The sequence below is a fragment of the Pseudopipra pipra genome, chromosome W, assembly GCF_036250125.1.
Source record: "Pseudopipra pipra isolate bDixPip1 chromosome W, bDixPip1.hap1, whole genome shotgun sequence".
NCBI classification, from domain to species: Eukaryota; Metazoa; Chordata; class Aves; order Passeriformes; family Pipridae; genus Pseudopipra; species Pseudopipra pipra.
Window position 1 is genome coordinate 15,417,413 of NC_087580.1, and position 19,102 is coordinate 15,436,514.

The following is a 19,102-nucleotide window of genomic DNA, read 5'->3' on the forward strand; positions in this document are numbered from 1 at the left end:
GGATGTCTCAGAGGGAGAAAAATATTCTTTACCTTTCAGTTCCTAGATTTTAAGAAAAATCTGAGATCATAATACTTTACTAATGACACCTGGATTTCTATTTTTCTTCCTTCTAATCCAAATACCCTGACTTCTGTGCTAGCTGGGAAACTGCCATACATAGAGCAGTCATTTCAGAGACCCCACAGTTCCAGAACCTCTTAACAATCAGGCCTCCAGTGTTAGAGGAGCTGGGCAGGGCAGAGGTGGTGCTGGGGCCGGGGGTCTCTCCTCTGCAGCAGGGGGGACACACCCATGTCTGCTCAGGGGGTTTTGCTCTCCTGGGGCTGCATGGAGAGGTCTCAGGGCCCCTCTAATCCTGACCCCCCAAAGATGCCTCTGCAGGAGCCTCAGAATCAGCTGTGGGACAACTCCAATGTGGGTGGTGGGTGAAGAAACCTCATGGCACCCCCGGCGAAGGCTGGAGGGGAGGAGGGGATCTGTGGGAGGGTGTCAGGGCTGCTGCAAGCAGCCCCTCCCAGTGCTCCCAGTCCATCCCCCCTCACAGCCCTGGTGCAGAGCGGTTCCAGGGGCAGTGCAGTGCCATGGGGCAGCCCCACTGAGCTTTGCAGCCAGGAAACCTGATTTGGGGGTTTTGCTCCCGGTTCATCACATGCTTGAAAACACCAGAGGGGTACCCGGACCCCTCCACCACCACCCCAAAAAGCCCGTGGGGGCCATTCTTCACCCAGCCCGAGGGATAGCGCCAGGGTGACTGTAAGGGCCCCGAGGGGACAGCAGGGGGACAGCTGCGGTCAAGGACCCCTCGGGGCACTGGATGCCAGATCCTGTGTTCAGGAAGGAGTACAGAAAAAAGGAGGGGCTCAAGAGCACCCGTCACCCCCTCAACCCCCCAGAGGCCAAGGCAGGGTGTCCTGGGGCAAAGCACCCTGGTGAGACTCCCCCAAACCCCTGCAGACCCCCCTGCACAGGAGCAGGAGGAGCTGCGTGTCCCCAAAAATCCCTCTGCTCCCTCTTTTGGGATCCCAGCTTAGGGGAGTGGGACAGCAGCCAACCATAGGCTCCGCAGGCTGCAGGGCTGCTGTGTTTTGTCGGGGCTCAACATATCGGTTTTATTTATTCCCAGAAGGGAAAAAGGCCCCCAGTCCACTTGGCTGAGCGGAGGAGGGGGCGGATTTCTGGCAGAAAACTCCAACAATGGGTTTTGTTCAGCCTGGGAAGCACAAACCAAGCCGAACTGAGGTGGGACCCCCCAGCAGCACTTGTGTGCTGTCCCCAGCAGAAGCCGGGGCTGCCGGCGGTGTCCGATCCCGGCAGGACGCGGGGAGGGCCCCGGGAAGCGGCGGCGGTGGGCGGGCCCTGGGGGAGCCGCCCTGGGCCGGGCGGGGTGGGCATGGAATCAAATCCAGACAAGAGAGGAAAATACAGGAAACGAAGCGCACCGCGGGACGAGCCTTGTCGGGTGTCGCCAGAGAGGGGGGGCGAGGTCTGAATAGAATAAAATACAGAGAATAAAACAAAGGAAAACAAAATAGCCTCACTGGGGGACTCTCCGCCACCCCATATCTAAAAGAGCTGCACTGAGGAACCGGGGGGGGTGAGGGGTTGATGACACCCCCCGGGTGTCCCGGCCGGCCCGTGTCAGTGAAGAAGCTGCACAGCGGAACAGGCGAGCTATGAATACAATAAAGAATAAAATAAATAGAAAAAAACCTGCACTAGCGAGGTCCCCGCTGCCCCGTATCTAGAAGAGCTGCCCCGAGGGACCGGTGGGGCGGCACCGGGAAGGTCGGGCGATTTTCGGTGTCCCCGAAAAAGCCGCATCACGGGGCGGCGATAAAAGGGCAGCACCGAGAACGGGAGGTGTGAAAGGAATAAAATTCACAGAGTAAAATATAATAAAAGAATCGCATCGGGGGGTCTTCACCGCCCCATGTTACCGAAGGAGCTGCACGACAGGACCTGCAAGGTGTTAAATAGAATGAAATATAGAGAATAAAATAATGGAATAAAATATCTGCTCCGAGGGGTTTCCACCACCCGGCATCTAAAAGAGTTGTAGTGAGGGTTCGGCGGGGCAACCCCGGGGGTTGTGAGGGAGCGATGAACGGCACCGAGGGGCCTCTGCCGCCCCGTGTCACTGAAAGAGCTGCCCCGAGGGACGGGCGGGGTGAGAATAGAATAAAATACAGAGAATAGAGTAAAATAAATAGAATAAAAAGCTGCACTGAGATGTCCCCGCCGCCCTCTGTCTCTGAAAGAGCTGCACCGAGGGACCTGCGCTATCGGGTGTCGCCAGAAGGGCCGCGCCGAGGGCGGGGGGCGAGCTGTGAATGGAGTAAAATATAGAGCATAAAATAAAACACCATAAAAGCCGTACTGGGGAGTCTCCACTGTCTTGTATCTAAAAGACTCGCCCCAAGGGACCGACGAGGAGGCACAGAGAGGTCTCTGCCGCCCCGTGTCCCTGAAGCAGCTGCGCGGCAGGACCTGCGAGGTGTGAGTACAATAAAATATAGCGAATAGAATAAAATCAATTGAATAAAATAAATAAAGAACTGCGCTAAGGGGTTCCTGCCGCCCGTGTCACCAAAAGAGCTGCGCTGTGGGCGGGACGGGGTTTAAGGAGCCGCCGTGGGGTGACTGTCGCCTCGTGTCACGAAAGGAGCTGCACTGCGGGACGGGCGAGGTGTGAACACAAAATAGTGAACGGAATAAAAATCGGTACTGAGCGGCCCCCGCCACCCCGTGTCACCGAAAGAGATGCACCGAGGGACAGGAGAGGTGCGAATAACCATAAAATATAGAGAATAAAATCACTGGAGTAAAAGGTTGCGCTGAGGTGCTCCCGTTGCATCTAAAAGAGCTGCCCCGAGGGACCGGCGGGGCAGCACCGCGGGGTGTGAGGGGGCGATGAGTGGCACCGGGGGGTCCCCGCCGGCCCGTGTCACCGAAAGAGCCGCCCCGAGGGACGGGCGGGCGCGGCCCCGACTGACCCCTCCACCCGCGCGAGGAGCGGCGACGTCCCGCGGGACCGGCCGGGGCCGAGCGGAGTGTTCCCAACCGGGTCCGCTCCGCCCTCGGGCACCGCGCTGGGGCCGCCCCGCAGTTCCCAACCGGGTCCGCCCGCACGGCCCGGGCCCCGCGTGTCCCGCTGCCGCGTGCCCGGCCCCGCCGAGCTGAGAAACGCCGGGAAATCGCTCAGACGGATTAAAAACCTTTCTTATGGGCAGGAAGGGGCGCTGGTCGCTATGAATCCCCCTCCCCTCATTCACTCTTGGGCACTGCTGGGCATTATCCCGGCTCCCGGGGCTGTGTCACGGGACCGGCTGCTGCCATGGGGCAAGGGGGGCTCGCTGCAGTTTGGAATCAAACCCAACAAGCTGGGGAGGGGAGGGGACAGCCCTAGAAGACAGGATTTGGCCTCTGGCGCTTGAAGTAGCACGAGGGGGTTAAAGGATCCCTCGGACTCCCGGTGCTCCCAGCAGTGGCTCTGCCCCCCCGAATGGGGCCGTGTCCCAGACCCTTCGGTCCATCCTGGGCTTTGGGGGGTGAGTGCGGAGCAGGCGCGGAGCTGCCGGATGGAGCTTCCAGCCCCGCCAGCCGGAGCTCGGATCCCTCGGGGCACGGCGCTGTCAGAGACTGGTGTCCAGCGGCACTCGGGCTCTGTCGGGAATGTCATCCAGACGGAAAACTGAGTCCGAACGGGCGGCCATTTCCACCACCTGCTATTTCTCCTCCCTTTTCCATGACGGAATTCACGGCGCTTCCTTTCACCTCAGAGATTTGGAAAGCAACGTCGCGGCTGCCCCGCAGCCACCGCCAGCGCCTTCCAGAGCTCCAGCCTCGTCCCTCCTCCTCTCCCCTTTACTCGGCACCAGGTTCTCCCTCCTCTCCCTGCCAGCCCGGAGGAAGGAGATTTCCCCCCTGGTACCCGCTTCCCCTCCCCCTGTCCCGTTGTGCCCAGCTGGTATTTCTGGGGCCGCCTGCCCACGGCTGCCTTACAGATGGAGCCGGATGGAATTCTTGCAGATTCCTGGGCTGGGCTGGCCCTGCCTGGGGGCCCGGGGCCACCAAAGCCACTCCTTCACTCCCCTCCACATCAGGGCAGGGGACAGAAGGAAATGCTCGTGGGTCGGGATAAGGGCAGGGAGAGGTCAGTCACCCATCGCTGTCACAGGCACAACAGACACGACTTGGGGAAATTAACTCAATTTATGACCAGCCAAATCAGAGCAGGAGAATGAGAAGTGAAACAAATCCTGAAAAAAACACTGAGCTTCACTTTGTCCCCGATTCCCTCCCTCCTTTCCCTTGGTGGTACAGGGGAGATGGGAATTGAGATTATGGTCAGTTCATCACATGTTTGTGGCTGTTGCTTCCCCCTCAGGGACAGAAGTCCTTCCCCTGCTTCATTGTGGGTCCCTTCCATGGGTTCAGTCCCCTGGGAACAGGCTGCTCCACCGTGGGTCCCCAACGGGGTCACAAGTCCTGCAGGAGCTTGTTCTGCGTGGGCTCCTCTCTCCGAGGCTCTGCAAGGGGCTTCCCACGGGCTCTCGGCCTCCTTTGGGCATCCCTGCTCTGGCGTGGGCTCCTCCCCAGGCTGCAGGGGGGTCTCTGCTCCATCCTGGACTCATCCACAGGTCACAGGCCCTTCAGCTCAAGTTCACACTGAGTTCCAGCCTGTCCAGTGCAGCAGCAATTCCCGGGCCTCCTGCCAGTCCGGGCACATCGCCGGGGCTGTTGCCCAACGTTCCCAGGCACAGCACAGTGAGGTGATCAGAGCTGAGCAGCTCAGCAGCAGTGACAGCAACGAGCAGCCACTAAGGAGCACCAGATTCTGACAGACAGCCAGGAGCTCCAGACAGCACCAGCAGCTGTAAATTCCAGCAGCACATCCCAATCCCACCTGTCAGTATCTCCAACACTCCCAGCTCCACGCTGGACACCAACAAAGGCTGTTGTGGTTTCATCCCATCCAGCCCCCAAGCCCCTCCCAGCCACTTCTCACTCCCCACCAGCAGGATCAGAGAGAGAACTGGGAGGGGAAAAGCTGGAAAACTCATGGGTTGACATAAAGACAGTTTAATAAGGACAAGCAAAACCTGCACACACAAGCAAAACAAGGAATTCATTCCCTGCTTCCCATGGTTGGGCAGGTGGTCAGCACCTCCAGGAGAGCAGGGCCCCATCCCACAGAACAGTGACTTGGGAAGACAAACTCCATCACTCCAAAGGTCCCCCCTTCCTCCTTCTCTCCCCCACTTTATATCCTGAGCATGATGTTGACACTATTGTCTGGTTCAAAGGTGTGGGGTGGAGTCCCCACTGTCTGGGTTGCCCATGTATTAGTCAGGCACAGGTGCAACTCAGTTCTTAACACAACAGAAGGAGAATTAAGGAATGACACTGCAAAGGTTATTGGTGTGACAGGGGTTAAATTAGGAAAATAATCATTGGTTTCTCTATTTGCCAAACTCCCCTAAACCTTTGCTAGGAAGAGATTGATTGGAAAACTTGAGGCAGAAATTAAATTTAAAAATGGGCACACTGAAATTGTAATTGCTGAGACTAAATATGTTGAAGCAGCAGCTCTTCTTGAGCAGGAAATAACTCCAGTTAGCAGCAACATCCCAAGGGAAGCTGAAGATGCAGTTGTTCCTATCGTGTGGGCCAGTGGGATTCTATGAAAATCAGGAAAGGCAGCACCTGTAAGAATTACCCTTAAGCCCTTAAGGGTAATTACCCTTAAGAATTACCTTACTGATAAGGCAAAAGCAGAATCCTTTGAAATTAGAAAGCCAAGTTGGATTGGTTCCAGTAGCACACAAATTTGCTAAGCATGATTTGCTTGTAGACTGGGAATACAAGTACCCATTAAGAAAGCAAATGGGAAAGATTATTGATTAGGGCAGGACCTGAGAGAACTCCCTTAAATGATAACCTGTAATCATTTACAGTTTTAGATTTACAAGATGTCTTTTCCTGCATCCCCTTGAGCAAGGAAAGCCAAGAAATCTTTGTTTAGGAATGAGACAATCCAGAAACTGTGAAGGAGGAGAAGAAGCCACCTGACTCCTCCCCGAGCCATGAACAGTTCATGAAGTGCCTTCTTGGGAACGGCAGGATGGTGTTGACTCTGGATTGCTCACTATGGACTTTGGTAAGACCATTAGATGAGCTTTTAAACACAGCCTGTAAGAATTTCCTCGCCTGGACAGACAGTGCAAGAGCAGCCTTTAAACAGCCAAAGCATTTCCTGATGAGAGCCCCGGCTCTGGGTCTGCCAGATCTCTCAAAATCATTTGAACTGTTTACCTATGAGAGACAGAATGTTGCTCTGGGAGTGCTTGCACAATTTCCTGGGCATCAGTGAAGAGCCAAGGCCTATTCCAGCCAAAAACCCTGACTGGGAATTGTACACAATGGAAACAGCTTTGTTTGGGAGGGAAAACGAGTGACAGGGTGTGCAGTGACCACTCCAGACAAGGGAATCGAATCTTGGCCTCCCCAACGACTGTCTCTGCTCAGAAAGCAGAACTAACTGCTCTTAGCCCTGGACTTAAGGAAAAAGGGCAACATTTGGCATTGAAAACTTTCTCTGAAACTGGAAACCATTTTGCTGACAAATCTGCAAAAGAAGCAGCAGAAAAAGACATTCTGGCTTTAGTCCCAGAAAAGGAGGTCATGTTACCTAAAATTGCCCCAAAGTACAATAAAAAAGGACTTTCAGTGAATGGAATTGCTCAAAGCTGACTTTCAAGGTACAGGATGGGCTGTCACCCCTACAGGGCAGGTGACAGCCCCACCTATAAATATGGGAAAAAAATATGTAAAAAGAGCATGAAAGAACCCAAACACTAGCAATAAAATAACTGTAGGAGTCACAAAAGCTGGAAATCTTCCTGGAGATTATCTGCAAATAGTTTTTACTGAGTTACCCCGGAAAGAAGGATATTGGTACATTTTTAGTGCTAGTTGATACCTTTAGTGGATGGCCAGAGCTCTGTCCTTATTGCACCAATAATGCAAGAGAAGTACTGAAGGTTCTCTTAAACTGCATTATTCCCAGGTTCAGAATTCCTCTAGGAATGTCATCAGATAAAGGATCAGATTTTATTGCAGCAGTGGGACACAAGACAAGTAACATTTGCCAGGAAACCTCAAGGACATCGGTGCAGGCCCTGCCTATGGCATTGCTGAGAATTCAGGGTCAGCCTGGGAGAAGAGACTATTTAAGCCCCTATGAACTAATGGACACTTTAGGATCCACCCTGCAGAAACTCCAGAGATTCGTGGTGACACCTTGGCCAGTGGATTGGACGCCCCAGCCTATCTGTCCCTGCCTGGCCATTGGGTCCACGTCAAATGGGGGGACTCTGAGCCCCCTCAGGCAAAGGGGAAAGGCCCTTTCCAGGCTTTGTTGACCCCATTTACAGCAGTTACAATTCCAAAGAAGGACCTTGGACACACTATCCTCGAGTTAAGAAAGCTCCATTTGATTGGAAAGGCCAACAGACTGAACCATAAAAATTATAATCCATGTTTGTGTATTATCTTGCATTATGATTTAATGCTGTAGCTGTTGTAGTCACTTATGGTTCAAAGTATGCTTTGAATAATGAGACATTGGCCTAATGGCCAAGTCTTAAGAAAAACAGGGGAGTGATATTTGAGTTTTGAGATGTAACAAGGACTAAGCTTCTGCAGCAGAATGTACCATAGAAACTCCACAGAGCTGATGCAAGGGATTTAAAGGTACTAACCAAGCAAAGTAATGAAACAATGAAGAAGGGAACTGAGGCAGCAGCCAAGCAATACTGAGTAACTCAGGTGAATTGTCTTAAAGAAGTTCATAAGGTGGTCACTTAGAACTTTGGGGGCTCCAGACACAGACGACCATGAGACACTCACGATGAAGCCCCTCAGAGACCTTATAAGGATATGCATATATGCTAATAAGTGTTGGGAAATGTCATGAATACATAACAGGAATGCCCCTACAGTGGGGAATGAAAAATGAATAATCATGTAACGCTGACATATCAGCTGCAGTGGAGACACCTCTGTGTGCACTTTGGGAACTGATTCCCAGGGCACCCGATGTGTGTGACCGTGCAGCACATCGTAATAAAGAATGTCTGCTGCTAAAACTCACCAACTGGGTCCTAGAGGTTTCTTTAAGAGACAATTTTAGGCAACAGGTGGCCCCTCAGGAGCCCCCCAGTGGGGTGACACAAGGAGGACTCATGGGGGTCCGAATTCTTGATCCATCTTGGAGGCCAGTTATGCCCATCTCACCCCCAACCTCGGCCCCAACCCCTGCCCTGCATGTTCCCCTCAAAGCCCCCCTCATTTGCTGCCCATGGGCAAAGGAACTGCCCAGGGACAGAGGGGGGGAACACCCACCCCCCAAGAGGACAGGCTGGGTTTGGAGCCAGAGAAGGGAAGAGGCCCCTCAGAAGCAGATCCTGCCAGCAGGGACAGTGCTTTGGATCAGGGTAATGTCCTCCCTTACACAACTGGCTCAGGGGGAAAACTCCCCCTGGGGAAGGACTGGGACATTCCCACGTCGCCTGGAAGTTTTCATCCCTTCTCAGGGGCCACAACTGGCTCAACCACAGATGTGAGAGGCAGGGTGATGTGTGAGAAGGGGCCTCAAACCATCAAGGACCCCCAAAGTGCCCCGTGATCCCCAGGGTTACATCAGACAGTGTAAAACTGCTCCCAGGGGAGGAACCTGGGTGTTCCTGAACCTGAACATGTATTAACTCACTGTGTTTCAGGGGCTTCCCCCACCCCCAACTGTAAAACACCTCGACCATCACTTGGACCAAGGGACGTGGGAATTGCACCAACCAAGTCTGTGCTGGATCCTCAGGGTGAGACTGCATCTTTCTACTCTGATTCTTTCTTTTCCCTTATACATTTTCTTAAGTGTTATTTTTATGCTTTCTATCACTATAGACAGGAACCAAAACTGCTCCAAACCTGCTTTATATGGCAACCAAAGTATTCTAAACTAAACTCTACTATTTATAGTTATAACCACCAATCATTCACCGTCCTTTAACTCTAATCTGCCCCAAGGCATCAATTAACAAGAACCTGGGTCACCCTCTTCCTCAGTGGGGGTCGGGACAGGCATTGGACATGGGGAGGTTTCTGGCAGCTCCTCACAGAACCCAGCCCTGGAGTCCCCCTGCTACCAAAACCTGGCAAACCCAATACACTGCCCAGCATGGATCACTTGGAATGTGGGTCAGCAGGTCTGTGCCCAACATGGGTCCTTTGATGGTTGATGGAGTTGGAGCAGCGGACGAAGCTCTTCCTGCAATCAGGGCACTTGCAGGGCTTCTCTTACTGGTGGGTCCGTTGGTGTTTGGTCAAGGTAGAGCTGTGGGAGAAGCTCTTTTCACACTCGTCACACTTGTAGGGCCTCTCCCCGCTGTGGATGTGCCGGTGCCTGATGAGGTGGGAGCTCTGGTTGAAGCTCTTCCCGCAGTCGGTGCAGCAGAAGGGCCTCTCCCCCGTGTGTGTCCGCTGATGCTTGAGGAGATTCGAGCTGGTCTGAAACCTCTTCCCACATTCCCCACACTTGTAGGGCCGTTCCCCAGTGTGGATCTTCTGGTGGCGGATGAGGGTGGAGCTGTCGCTAAAACTCTTCCTGCATTCCAAGCACGTGTAGGGCCGCTCTCCGCTGTGCACCCGCTGGTGGGTGAGGAGGCTGGAAATGCGGCTGAAGCTCTTCCCACATTCACATGGATAGGGTCGTTCCCCAGTATGGATCTGCTGGTGGTGGATCAGGTGGGAACTCTGTCTGAAGCTCTTCCCACATTCCCCACACATGTAAGGCTGTTCCCCAGTGTGGATGCGCTGGTGGCTGAGGAGATTGGAGCTCTTTATGAAGCTTTTCCCACATTCCTCACACTTGTAGGGCCGTTCCCCAGTGTGGATCTTCTGGTGGGTGAGGAGGTAGGAGCTGTCACTGAAGCTTTTCCCACATTCCAAGCACTTGAAGGGTCGCTCCCCGGTGTGGATGATCTGGTGGATGATCAGGTGGGAGCTGCGGCTGAAGCTCTTCCCACATTTCCCACACTTGTAGGGCCGCTCTCCAGTGTGGATATGCTGGTGTCGTCTCAGGGTTGACCTCTCGATGAAGCTCTTCCCACATTCCAAGCACTTGTAGGGTCGTTTCTCAGTGTGGATCTTCTGGTGTCTGCTCAGGGTGGAGTTGTCACTGAAGCTCTTCCCACATTTCCCACATGTGTAGGGACGTTCTCCAGTGTGGATGTGCTGATGGGCAAGGAGGTTGGAGCTCTGTCTGAAGCACTTCCCACATTCCAAGCACTTGTAGGGCCGTTTCTCAGTGTGGATCTTCTGGTGTCTGCTCAGGGCAGAGCTGTCACTGAAGCTCTTCCCACATTTCCCACATGTGTAAGGACGTTCTCCGGTGTGGGTGCGCTGGTGGGAAAGGAGGTGAGAGCTCTGCCTGAAGCACTTCCCACACTCCAAACACTTCAAGAGTTTCTCCCTGGTGTGAAACTGCTCATGGACCTCCAGGTTGGAGCTCTGGCTCAAGCTCCGGCCACCTTCCCGGCACAGGGTGGCTCTTTCCTCCTGGGAGCACCCTGGGCTGGCTTTGGAGACCCTCCTCCTGGGGTACCTTCGTGGCTTTCCCTCCCCGCTGCCTTCCTGCGCCGTGGAGCCCTTCAAAACGGCCTCTCCCACCAGGCTCTGCCGGGGGGATTTGTCCTCCAGGCTCTCCGTCCTCAGCTCGGGGCCTGGGGCAGGAGGGAAGAAGACAGGGAGGGGATTTGCCTCCGGCCCAGAGGGAAGGCCAAGGACATCCCCCCAACTCCGGCCCCGGCAGGACGGCGGCGGCAGCGGGGTTGTCCTGCAGCCGGGGGTGATGCTCAGCTGGGAGATACAGGACAAGACAGGGGCAAAGGGGCACTGACTTCCTCCTCACCTGCCTGGGGGTCCTGGGGCATCTTCCTCTTCCTCACAGTCTTCTCCTCCATCTGGCCAAGGTTTGGGAAGGAGAAATCCTGCTGTGGGGGGAATAACAAGCAGGATTTGGTTGTGTGAGTGCGTTTGGTTGGGGGTTTCTCCTGCCCAAGTCCATCTCTAGAAGTCACTGGGCATCTTGTGACCATAAAACCTCCAAAACATCAAGATTCAGCCTAAGAAACCTCAGAAACATTTAGATTAATCCCCCAAAACTGCAGAAGAACAAGTTTCAGTTGAAAACAAAAGTCCCAGGAGCTCTCCCTCTCTGGACTCTCAGTTTTGGGGTTCTGCGGGTCCCCCTGTTCTGTGCTGTTGGGGGTCCTCTCTCCCGAGTCCTGCTTACCAATTGCAGGGGTGTCCCATGGGATTATTCTCCCCTGACTCTCTGTTTTGGGGTGCCAGGAAACCCGGAGGTCCCCCCTCTCTAATTTCTCAGCTCTATTGTTCCAGGGACCTCAGGGGTCCCCCTGTCCAGGCTCCCTCCTTGTCCAGCCTTACAGGAGACCCATCTTCGGGATCCCGCCCCCTCCAGGCTGCCGTGGGTCCCCCAGCTCCGCTCTCGCCCCGCTCCGCTCTCCCCACTCCAGGGGTTCCTCCCCCCCACCCCCGGCTCTCCCGAGGGGTCCCCAAACCCGCTGGGTCGTGTCCGTCCGTCCCCCCCGGCCCAGCCCCCCCCGCCGGTACCGGGGGACAGCGGAGGCGGCGGGGCCTGACCCGGGATCACCGACCCCCACCGCGGGGGGGACCCGCATCCCCCCGCCCAGCGCCGGGAACCCACACCGGGACCCCCAAAAACACCTCCCGGGGATCCTCGATATCCCCCCAAGGGGCATTTGGGGCTCAGCTTTGGGGTCCTGCAAGATCCAAACATTCACCCCCCTGCCCGCCATGAACAAAAAACAACGAACCAACCAACCAAGATTTTTGGGACGAGCTCCTTCTTCCCAGGAACGTGCGGGACGGGGCGGGGCGATCCTCTCTCGTTTCCTTTTCCTCCTTTATCCCCTCCCGTTCCTCCCGCTCCGCCTTTTCCTGTTCCGTCCCTGCGGCCGCGGAGCTCTCGGGTGAGCGGGGGGGACACGGTGGGAAAGGGGGGAAGAGAGGGGGAAAAGAGGGGATGGGACCCCCAAACTGAGCGCGAGGGGCGGTGGGTCACTCCCAAAGGGAGCTGGGAAGGAGCCGGGGTTTGGGGGGACGGTGGGAAAGGGGTGGGAGAGGGGGAATAAGGGGAGGTGGGACGGCGGGAAAGGGCTTCCCTTGGGGTCCCTTCGTGGCCCAGCAGAGCCCCCCAATCCCCGCCGTGCCCCCCAAAGCTCGGTGCGGGGGTGGGATAGAACAGGAGAGCCGGGCTGGGCCCGGGAAAGGCCGGGAAGGGAAGCAGGAATGGCCCCGGGGCTTGGATGCCGCGTTGGTGCTGCCGCGGGGCTGGGCCGGAGCTGGGAAACGGGGCCGGGCAAGAGAGGAGAGAGAAAGTGCTGCGGGACTCCAGAGCCGAGCCCCGAATGTCTGGGGGGGCTCTGGGTTTGTGGGGTTTTGAGGGAGAGGATGTTTGGGTGTTGCAGGACCCCAAAGCTGAGCCGCAAATGCGCCTTGGGGGGCTATCGGGGGTCCCCGGGAGGTGTTTTTGGGGGTCCCGGTGTGGGTTCCCGGCGGTAGGTGGGGGGATGCGGGTCCCCCCCGCGGTGGGGTCGGTGTTGCTGGGTCAGGCCCTTGGTTGCCAGCCCGGAGCACGGAGAGGGGGGAGCCCTGGTAGCCCGAGAGGGGGATCCGGGAGAGGGGGGACCCTCGGGCCCCCAAAGTGGAGAGAGCAGAGAGGGGGAAGTGCTGGGAGGGTTATTTTGGGCTGAGTCTTGGGGGTGCAGGGGGGACACAGTGCTGGGGAAGGGGGTTCCCGGGGGTCCCAGGGCCACGGAAAGGGGGGTGCAGTGATTGGAGAGGTGGGATGGGATGTCAGTGGAGGTCCAGGGGTCCTCGGTGTCAGGGAAAGGGGGAGTCACAGGGTAGGGGGACACAGAATGACAGGAAAAGGGGTTCAGGGGGTTCCTCAGTGTTCAAAACACAGGGGTCTGGGGTTTCAGAAAGGCAGGAACGGGAGTCCAGGGGGTCCCAGGATCAAGGAAAAGGGAGACCTGGGGGCTGGGAGAGGCGGGATGGCAGGGAAAGGGGGTACAGGGGGTTATTGGTGCAGGATAAGTGGGTTAAGGGGGGTTCCTGAGCCCAGGAATGGGGGCTCAAGGGGGGTCCCAGAATCAAGGAGAAAGTGAGAATGTAGGGACTGGCACTAGAGTGGGTCTAGAGGGTCCCTGTGCCCAAGAAAGGGGGGTCCAGGGGCCTCCAGTGTCAAGGAAGGGTGGTTCATTGGGTGGGGAGACCTGGGATGTGCAGGAAGGGGGTTCACGGAGTACTGGGATTTGAGGAAAGGAGGGGTTGGGGACTGGGAGAGGCAGGAATGGGGGTTCATGGCATTCCAGGGTCAAGGAAAAGGGATGGTCTGAGGTCTTGGAGAGGTGAGATGATGGGGAATGGGGCTGCAGGTGGTCATGGATCTGCAGAAGGGGGTGCAGGGGGGCCTCAGTGTATGGAAATGGGTGATTCAGGGAGTGCCAGGAAAGGGGGAGCACAGGGGTCTAGGAGTCAAAGAAAGTGGGGTCTGGAAAACCAGGAATGGCTGAGCAGGGCGTCCCAGTGCCCAGCAAAAGGGGGTGCAGGGGGATCCCAATAATAATAGGGAAGAGAAGGAGGGAACAATGGGATGAGGCTCCTAAGTGCTGATTTCCAGGGGCAGGAAGGTGGGGAGAGGGCAGGGAAGTGCCCCCAGGGAAAGGGATCCCTGAGCGGATCTGCTGGTCAGGGCCAGAGTGGGAACTGGGAACAAGGATTTTGGGAATGCAGAGCAGTGGGAGGGGGGGTTGCCCTCTCCCTCCTGCCCATCCTGCACTTCCCAGAGCCCAGGCATGCCAAGTTGCCCCCAGTGACCCAGTCACTGCCAGTTGATCCCACTTACTGCCAGTGTCAGTCATCCCCAGACACTCCCAGTATGACCCCACTATGGGCCCTGTTGCTCCCAGAATGATCCCACTTGCCCCAGTTGTGGTCCCAGTCCCCCCAGTATGGTTCCAGTATCTTCCAGTTGATCCCAGCTGGGTCCCAATCTGTCCCCAGTTGGTTCCCAGTGTTGGCCCTGTAGGTCCCAATAACCCACCATAAGGTTCCGTTCACACACCCTGTAATCCCAGTGTGATCCCAGCCACTCCCAGTATAGTTCCAGTCACTTCCAGTACGATCCCAGTCATTCCCAGTGTGATTCCAGTTGCCCCTGACATGGTCCCAGTTGCTTCCTGTCAACACCAGTATGATCCCAGTCAACGCCAGCATGAGCCCAGTTGCTTCCAGTCACTCCCAGTATGATCCCAGTTGCCTACAGTGTGTGGCCACTTGCTCCCAGTATTAACCCAGTCACTCCTAGTATGATGCTTTTAGGGGTAGGTGCAATTGTGCAAGAATTTGTAATGGAAATCTAGAACTTGTTTTGCTTAGAAAAACTGCAAAATGCCTTTTCAAACGGGTTAGATGGGTTTTTTTCCCTCCTGTGTTTCAGAGAAAGTTGCAGGGAAGGTGTGAGCAGCTCTCTCTCTCTGTGGTATACAGAAAGATGACATGTTTGCAGACATGTACAAGGCCTCCTGGGGCCGGGGGGGGGGAGAGAGGGAAGATACAAGAAGCCTTGGAGAAGGTGGGGCATGGCCTTCTTCCCCTGAAAGGTCTGATGTGCTGCATCATAAAAGTGTTTCTTGCATCTGAAATAAACCTTTTTTTAATCCTTCCACTGCCTTGGTGTTCTTGGGAAGAATACCTGCATATGTTTACGTTACAATGCTTTTTACTCCCAGTTCCTCGCAGTCCCCCCCAGTATGATCTCAGTCACTCCCAGCATGATCTCAGGTGCTCCCAGTATATCCCAGTTGCCCCCAACAGGGTCCCAATTGCACCCAGCATATTCCTAGCCACTGCCAGTATGATCCCAGTCACTCGCAGTATGATCCCAGTTGCCCCCAGCACGGTCCCAGTTGCTCCCTGTTCCTCCCAGTTGCCAGTTTCACCCAGTTGCCACTAGCATAGTCCCAGTCACTGCTAATATGATCCCAGTTGCTCCCAGTATATCCCAGTTGTCCCCAACAGAATCCTGATTGCCCCCAGGATGCTCCTTGTCACTCTCAGTATGAGTCTACTATGATCCCAGTCACCCTTAGCGTGATCCCAGTGTCCCCCAGTATGGGCCTAGCTGCTCCCAGTGTGATCCCAGTATGGTCCCAATTGCCCCCAGCATGGTTTCAGTTGCTTCCCATTCCTCCCACTGTGATCCCAGTTGAACACAGTTGCCCCTAATATAGTCCCAGTGTGACCCCAGTCTCTCCCAGCATGGTCCCAGTCACCCCTAGTATGGTTACAGACACTCTCCATATGATCCCAGTGTAGCCCAGTCTCTCCCAGTATGATCTCAGGATGATCCCAGTGTAGCCCAGTCACTCCCAGGATGATCTCAGGATGATCCCAGTGTAGCCCAGTCACTCCCAGGATGATCTCAGGATGATCCCAGTGTAGCCCAGTCACTCCCAGGATGATCCCAGTGTAGCCCAGTCACTCCCAGGATGATCTCAGGATGATCCCAGTGTAGCCCAGTTGCTCCCAGGATGAGCCCAAAGCTCCTGGAACACCTGGAGGACCCACCCAGAGAAGGGTCCTTCCAGGTTCTGCAGCTGCAGAAGAGCCCCCAGGAGCCAAGGTCCCCCCAGAGCCCCCCCAGGCAGGAGAAGGTGGTGACAACTCTCTGGCCCCAGGAGTGCAGGAGTGTGTCCAGCCCAACCCCCCAGCAAGGGGCTCCCACAACCCTTCAACACCTCCAGGGATGGGGAGCTCACTGCAGATATCTTGGGAGAGTCTCATTTTGGGTTTTGGGGGTGGAGGTTTGGAGCTTGGGGAACTCCAGAGCTGAGTCCCAAATCTCCCTTGGGGGGATATTGAGCAGTTCTCAGGAAGTGGGTTTTTTGGGGGGGTTTTGGTGGCGGCTGCCAGATTATGCCAATGGTTGGAATTTAAGGAATTACAGAGCTGTGATTGAACCACTTTTGTCCTGCAGGTTTTAATGATGGAAAATCAGGTATATAAAATGAACTATTCATTATTACAATTGAACAGACAAAAGATTTTAATCAGAATTATTTACTACACAATATAAATGTTAAAACTACGAGTAGTATAGTATAAGGTTGTTGAAACAATTATACTAAAGCTGGCAAAAAAGAAATAATTATTAAGTAGAGATTGATGTGACTCACCCAGACCAACACTTGTGGGGAAATCTCTGCTCTCAGCCTCCAGGAGTGACCTTTGAGGGGGTCTCCAGCCAAGGGAGGAACCTCCACTCATACACCCCAAGAGGGGTTATGTTGGAAGAACCTGCCCCTGGGAAAAGGGACTGGAACTTTACAGTATAAAGTGATGGACTGACAGCCCTTGGACTCCAGGGGTTGCCTCACCATCAGGATGTTAATTCAGGGTTGAACCCAGACTGGTTCCAACATCTCCTGGCCTGGCCTGGGCCCCTCTCAGCTCAGCACTGATACATTTGCAAATAGGGCATTGTCTTGGTCCCATTCCAGGGGGGAATGTCCTGCCACAGTGTCCCAGTGTGCCTGTAATTCCATCCTGCCCTGCAGTGTCACAATGGTCCCTTGATTCCACAACTTCCCCAAATGTTTCCAGGTTCCTTTGGTTCCATGAGGCCCCCATGTCACAAAGGCCCCTGGATTCCAGGAGTTTCCACAGTGTCTCAGGGTCCCTTTTTTCCAGGAGGCCCTGCAGGCTCCCAATTGTCCCTTGATTGCAGGAGGTTCCCAAATGTCTCAGGGTTCTTTGGTTCCAGGAGGCCCTGCAGTGTCACCTTGGTCCCTTCATTCCATGCAGGCCCAGGCAGAGGAACCCCAGCACGGAGCCCCCGACCCCCGTCAGCATCTTGGGGGGCGGCGTCCGACGGCAGCTCGGGGTGGGTGGGCAGCTGGGGGCAACTGGGATATACTGGGAGAGACCAGGAGTGACTGGGGTCATCCTGGGACTGACTGGGATCACACTGGGACTGACTGGGCCCTGTGGAACACCCTGAAAGTTCTGGAGGGGCTGTTTTAAGTGAGCTCTGGAAAACTGTCCTGGCTGTGCAGGGCAGGAAATGCTGATGTTCTGCAGGCCCCCAGCTCTGCTCTCTGGCTCCTGGTTTCCCTCGTGCTGGGCAGTTTGAGCCCAGGCAGGGGCAGCCCTACAGGAGGTTGTGGTGCTGCAGGGCCCAGGGGCTGCGCCCCGAGGAGCTCCTGCCCCAGGGGCTCAGGGACCTGGCAGTCTGTGCTGCTGGGGGCAGGATCGTGCCCCGGGCTGTGGCTCCTGGGTGCAGAGGAGGAAGGAGAAGCACAGCTTTGGTCCCCACTCTTGTGGCCGGAGGTGCAATAGGCTGGGCTGGGGGTGGTGGCCTGGCTGGTCTCTCTTTGGCCTCGGTTGTGGGGTCTGCAGGGCCAAGTTTTGCCCTGCCCTGTTTGCAGCCTGGTGCTGACCCACTGCTGGGGCCCCCGGGCAGGTGGGTGTTTCTGCCCTGGGCTGTTCTCACTCACACCACATGTATGTGAGGGGGCACTAAGGTGTGTTCCTGCCCCAAATCCTGTGTCTTGGACCCTCTTGGTCCTTTCCTGGAGCATCTTCTCCCAAGCTGGGTCCTTGCCTGTTCCTCCCTGGAGCACAAACCGGGCCATTTGCAGTGGGACCTGCTGGGGGACCTGCCCTGGTCCCCGTGGCTCTGCTCTCTGGGGACAGGGAGCCTTTGAGGACTCTCTCACAAGCCACCCCCACTCATGTCCTGCTGGTCACCCAGGTGGCCCTGGCAGTGCTTGGGAACATGACTGGGATGGGGGGTGTGCCCACCCGTGCCAGCAGGGAAGGGCACAAGTTCCAGGGGGGACGTCCAGGGAGACAGGACACTGCAGAGGAAGGGCCTGGGGGGTGCAGAGTGACAATAGAGAGGGGAGGGCGGATCTTTGGCATCCCCTCCTCTGCTTGCTTCAGGCTTCAAGAAGACACCACAAGGAGAAATCACATGGAGAAATATTTATTGATCAAAGACTATTAAAAGCCTCAGAAACAGGGGGGAAAACGTCCTTCCTGGGGGACACCAGTCCAAGGAAGCTCCTGGTTACTGTCCAGGCCGGAGCAGGTGCCCGTGGGTTCCAGGGGTTTAATGCAGATAAAATCACTGGGGGGGCTCCTTCAGCAGCAGCATTTAATGCATTTGGACAGGCCAGGGACCATCTCCATGTCCTGCACAGAAGGACTTCACCCTCCTCAGGATCCCTGAGTGACACAATGACACCAAAACCCAGAAATGACAGAGCAGCTGCACCCACTAACTTGGATTTTCCCTTTTTCAAATGTCATTTAACTCACTAAATCCATCTCTTGCCTAGGAATGGTACAGCACAGTCAGGCACATAAAGAAACTGAAGGGCCAACACCCATTTACCAATTCCAAATTTTAATGGTTGAAAGAAAGGCCCATTTTCCTTTTGCCCTGTGCCACCAACAACAGGAATCGTTTCTGACTAAATTGTCCTTTACTCTTATTTCAAACCCAACACGCCACTCCAGGATCTCCCAAGAAATCCATTTTCTCCCTCCCAGTGTCCATGGAGCAGAGGTTCAGCTGGGGATGACACCTCTGGGCCCTCCCACACACCTTCCAAGGGCAGGAGCCTTCCTGCCTGGCCGGGAGCCCTGGGGGGAGTCCAGGCTGTGGCAGCTCCTGTTTGTCCCTTCCCCACGCACATTCCAAATCCCTGCTCTCACACTAAACCCTCCAAGGCTTTCCAAACCCAAATCCTTTCTTCGGCTCCTCTCTCACTGGGACCATTTCTGCCTCCTTCCCCTGCAGCTGGAGGAACCTCCCCAGCTGCTGCTGCTCCCTGGCATCAAACCACACCTTCCCAAACCCTGACTATTGCTCAGTTCAAAGAACAAATCTAGAGATTTCAGTTCACTTCTCTTTTCTCTGACA

General features: G+C 55.5%; 1 protein-coding gene across 1 annotated transcript; it reads right to left on the reverse strand.

Moving 5' to 3' along the window:
• Positions 1-4,196: 4,196 nt before the first annotated feature.
• LOC135406018 (zinc finger protein OZF-like) lies at positions 4,197-12,652 on the reverse strand. The gene is made up of 3 exons (XM_064640539.1): positions 11,930-12,652; positions 10,973-11,054; positions 4,197-10,784 (listed from the first exon to the last, which is right to left on the reverse strand). Exons 2-3 carry the CDS (start codon positions 11,022-11,024, stop codon positions 9,361-9,363), a joined length of 1,476 nt encoding a protein of 491 aa, XP_064496609.1. The 5' UTR covers positions 11,025-11,054; positions 11,930-12,652; the 3' UTR covers positions 4,197-9,360.
• Positions 12,653-19,102: the final 6,450 nt, after the last annotated feature.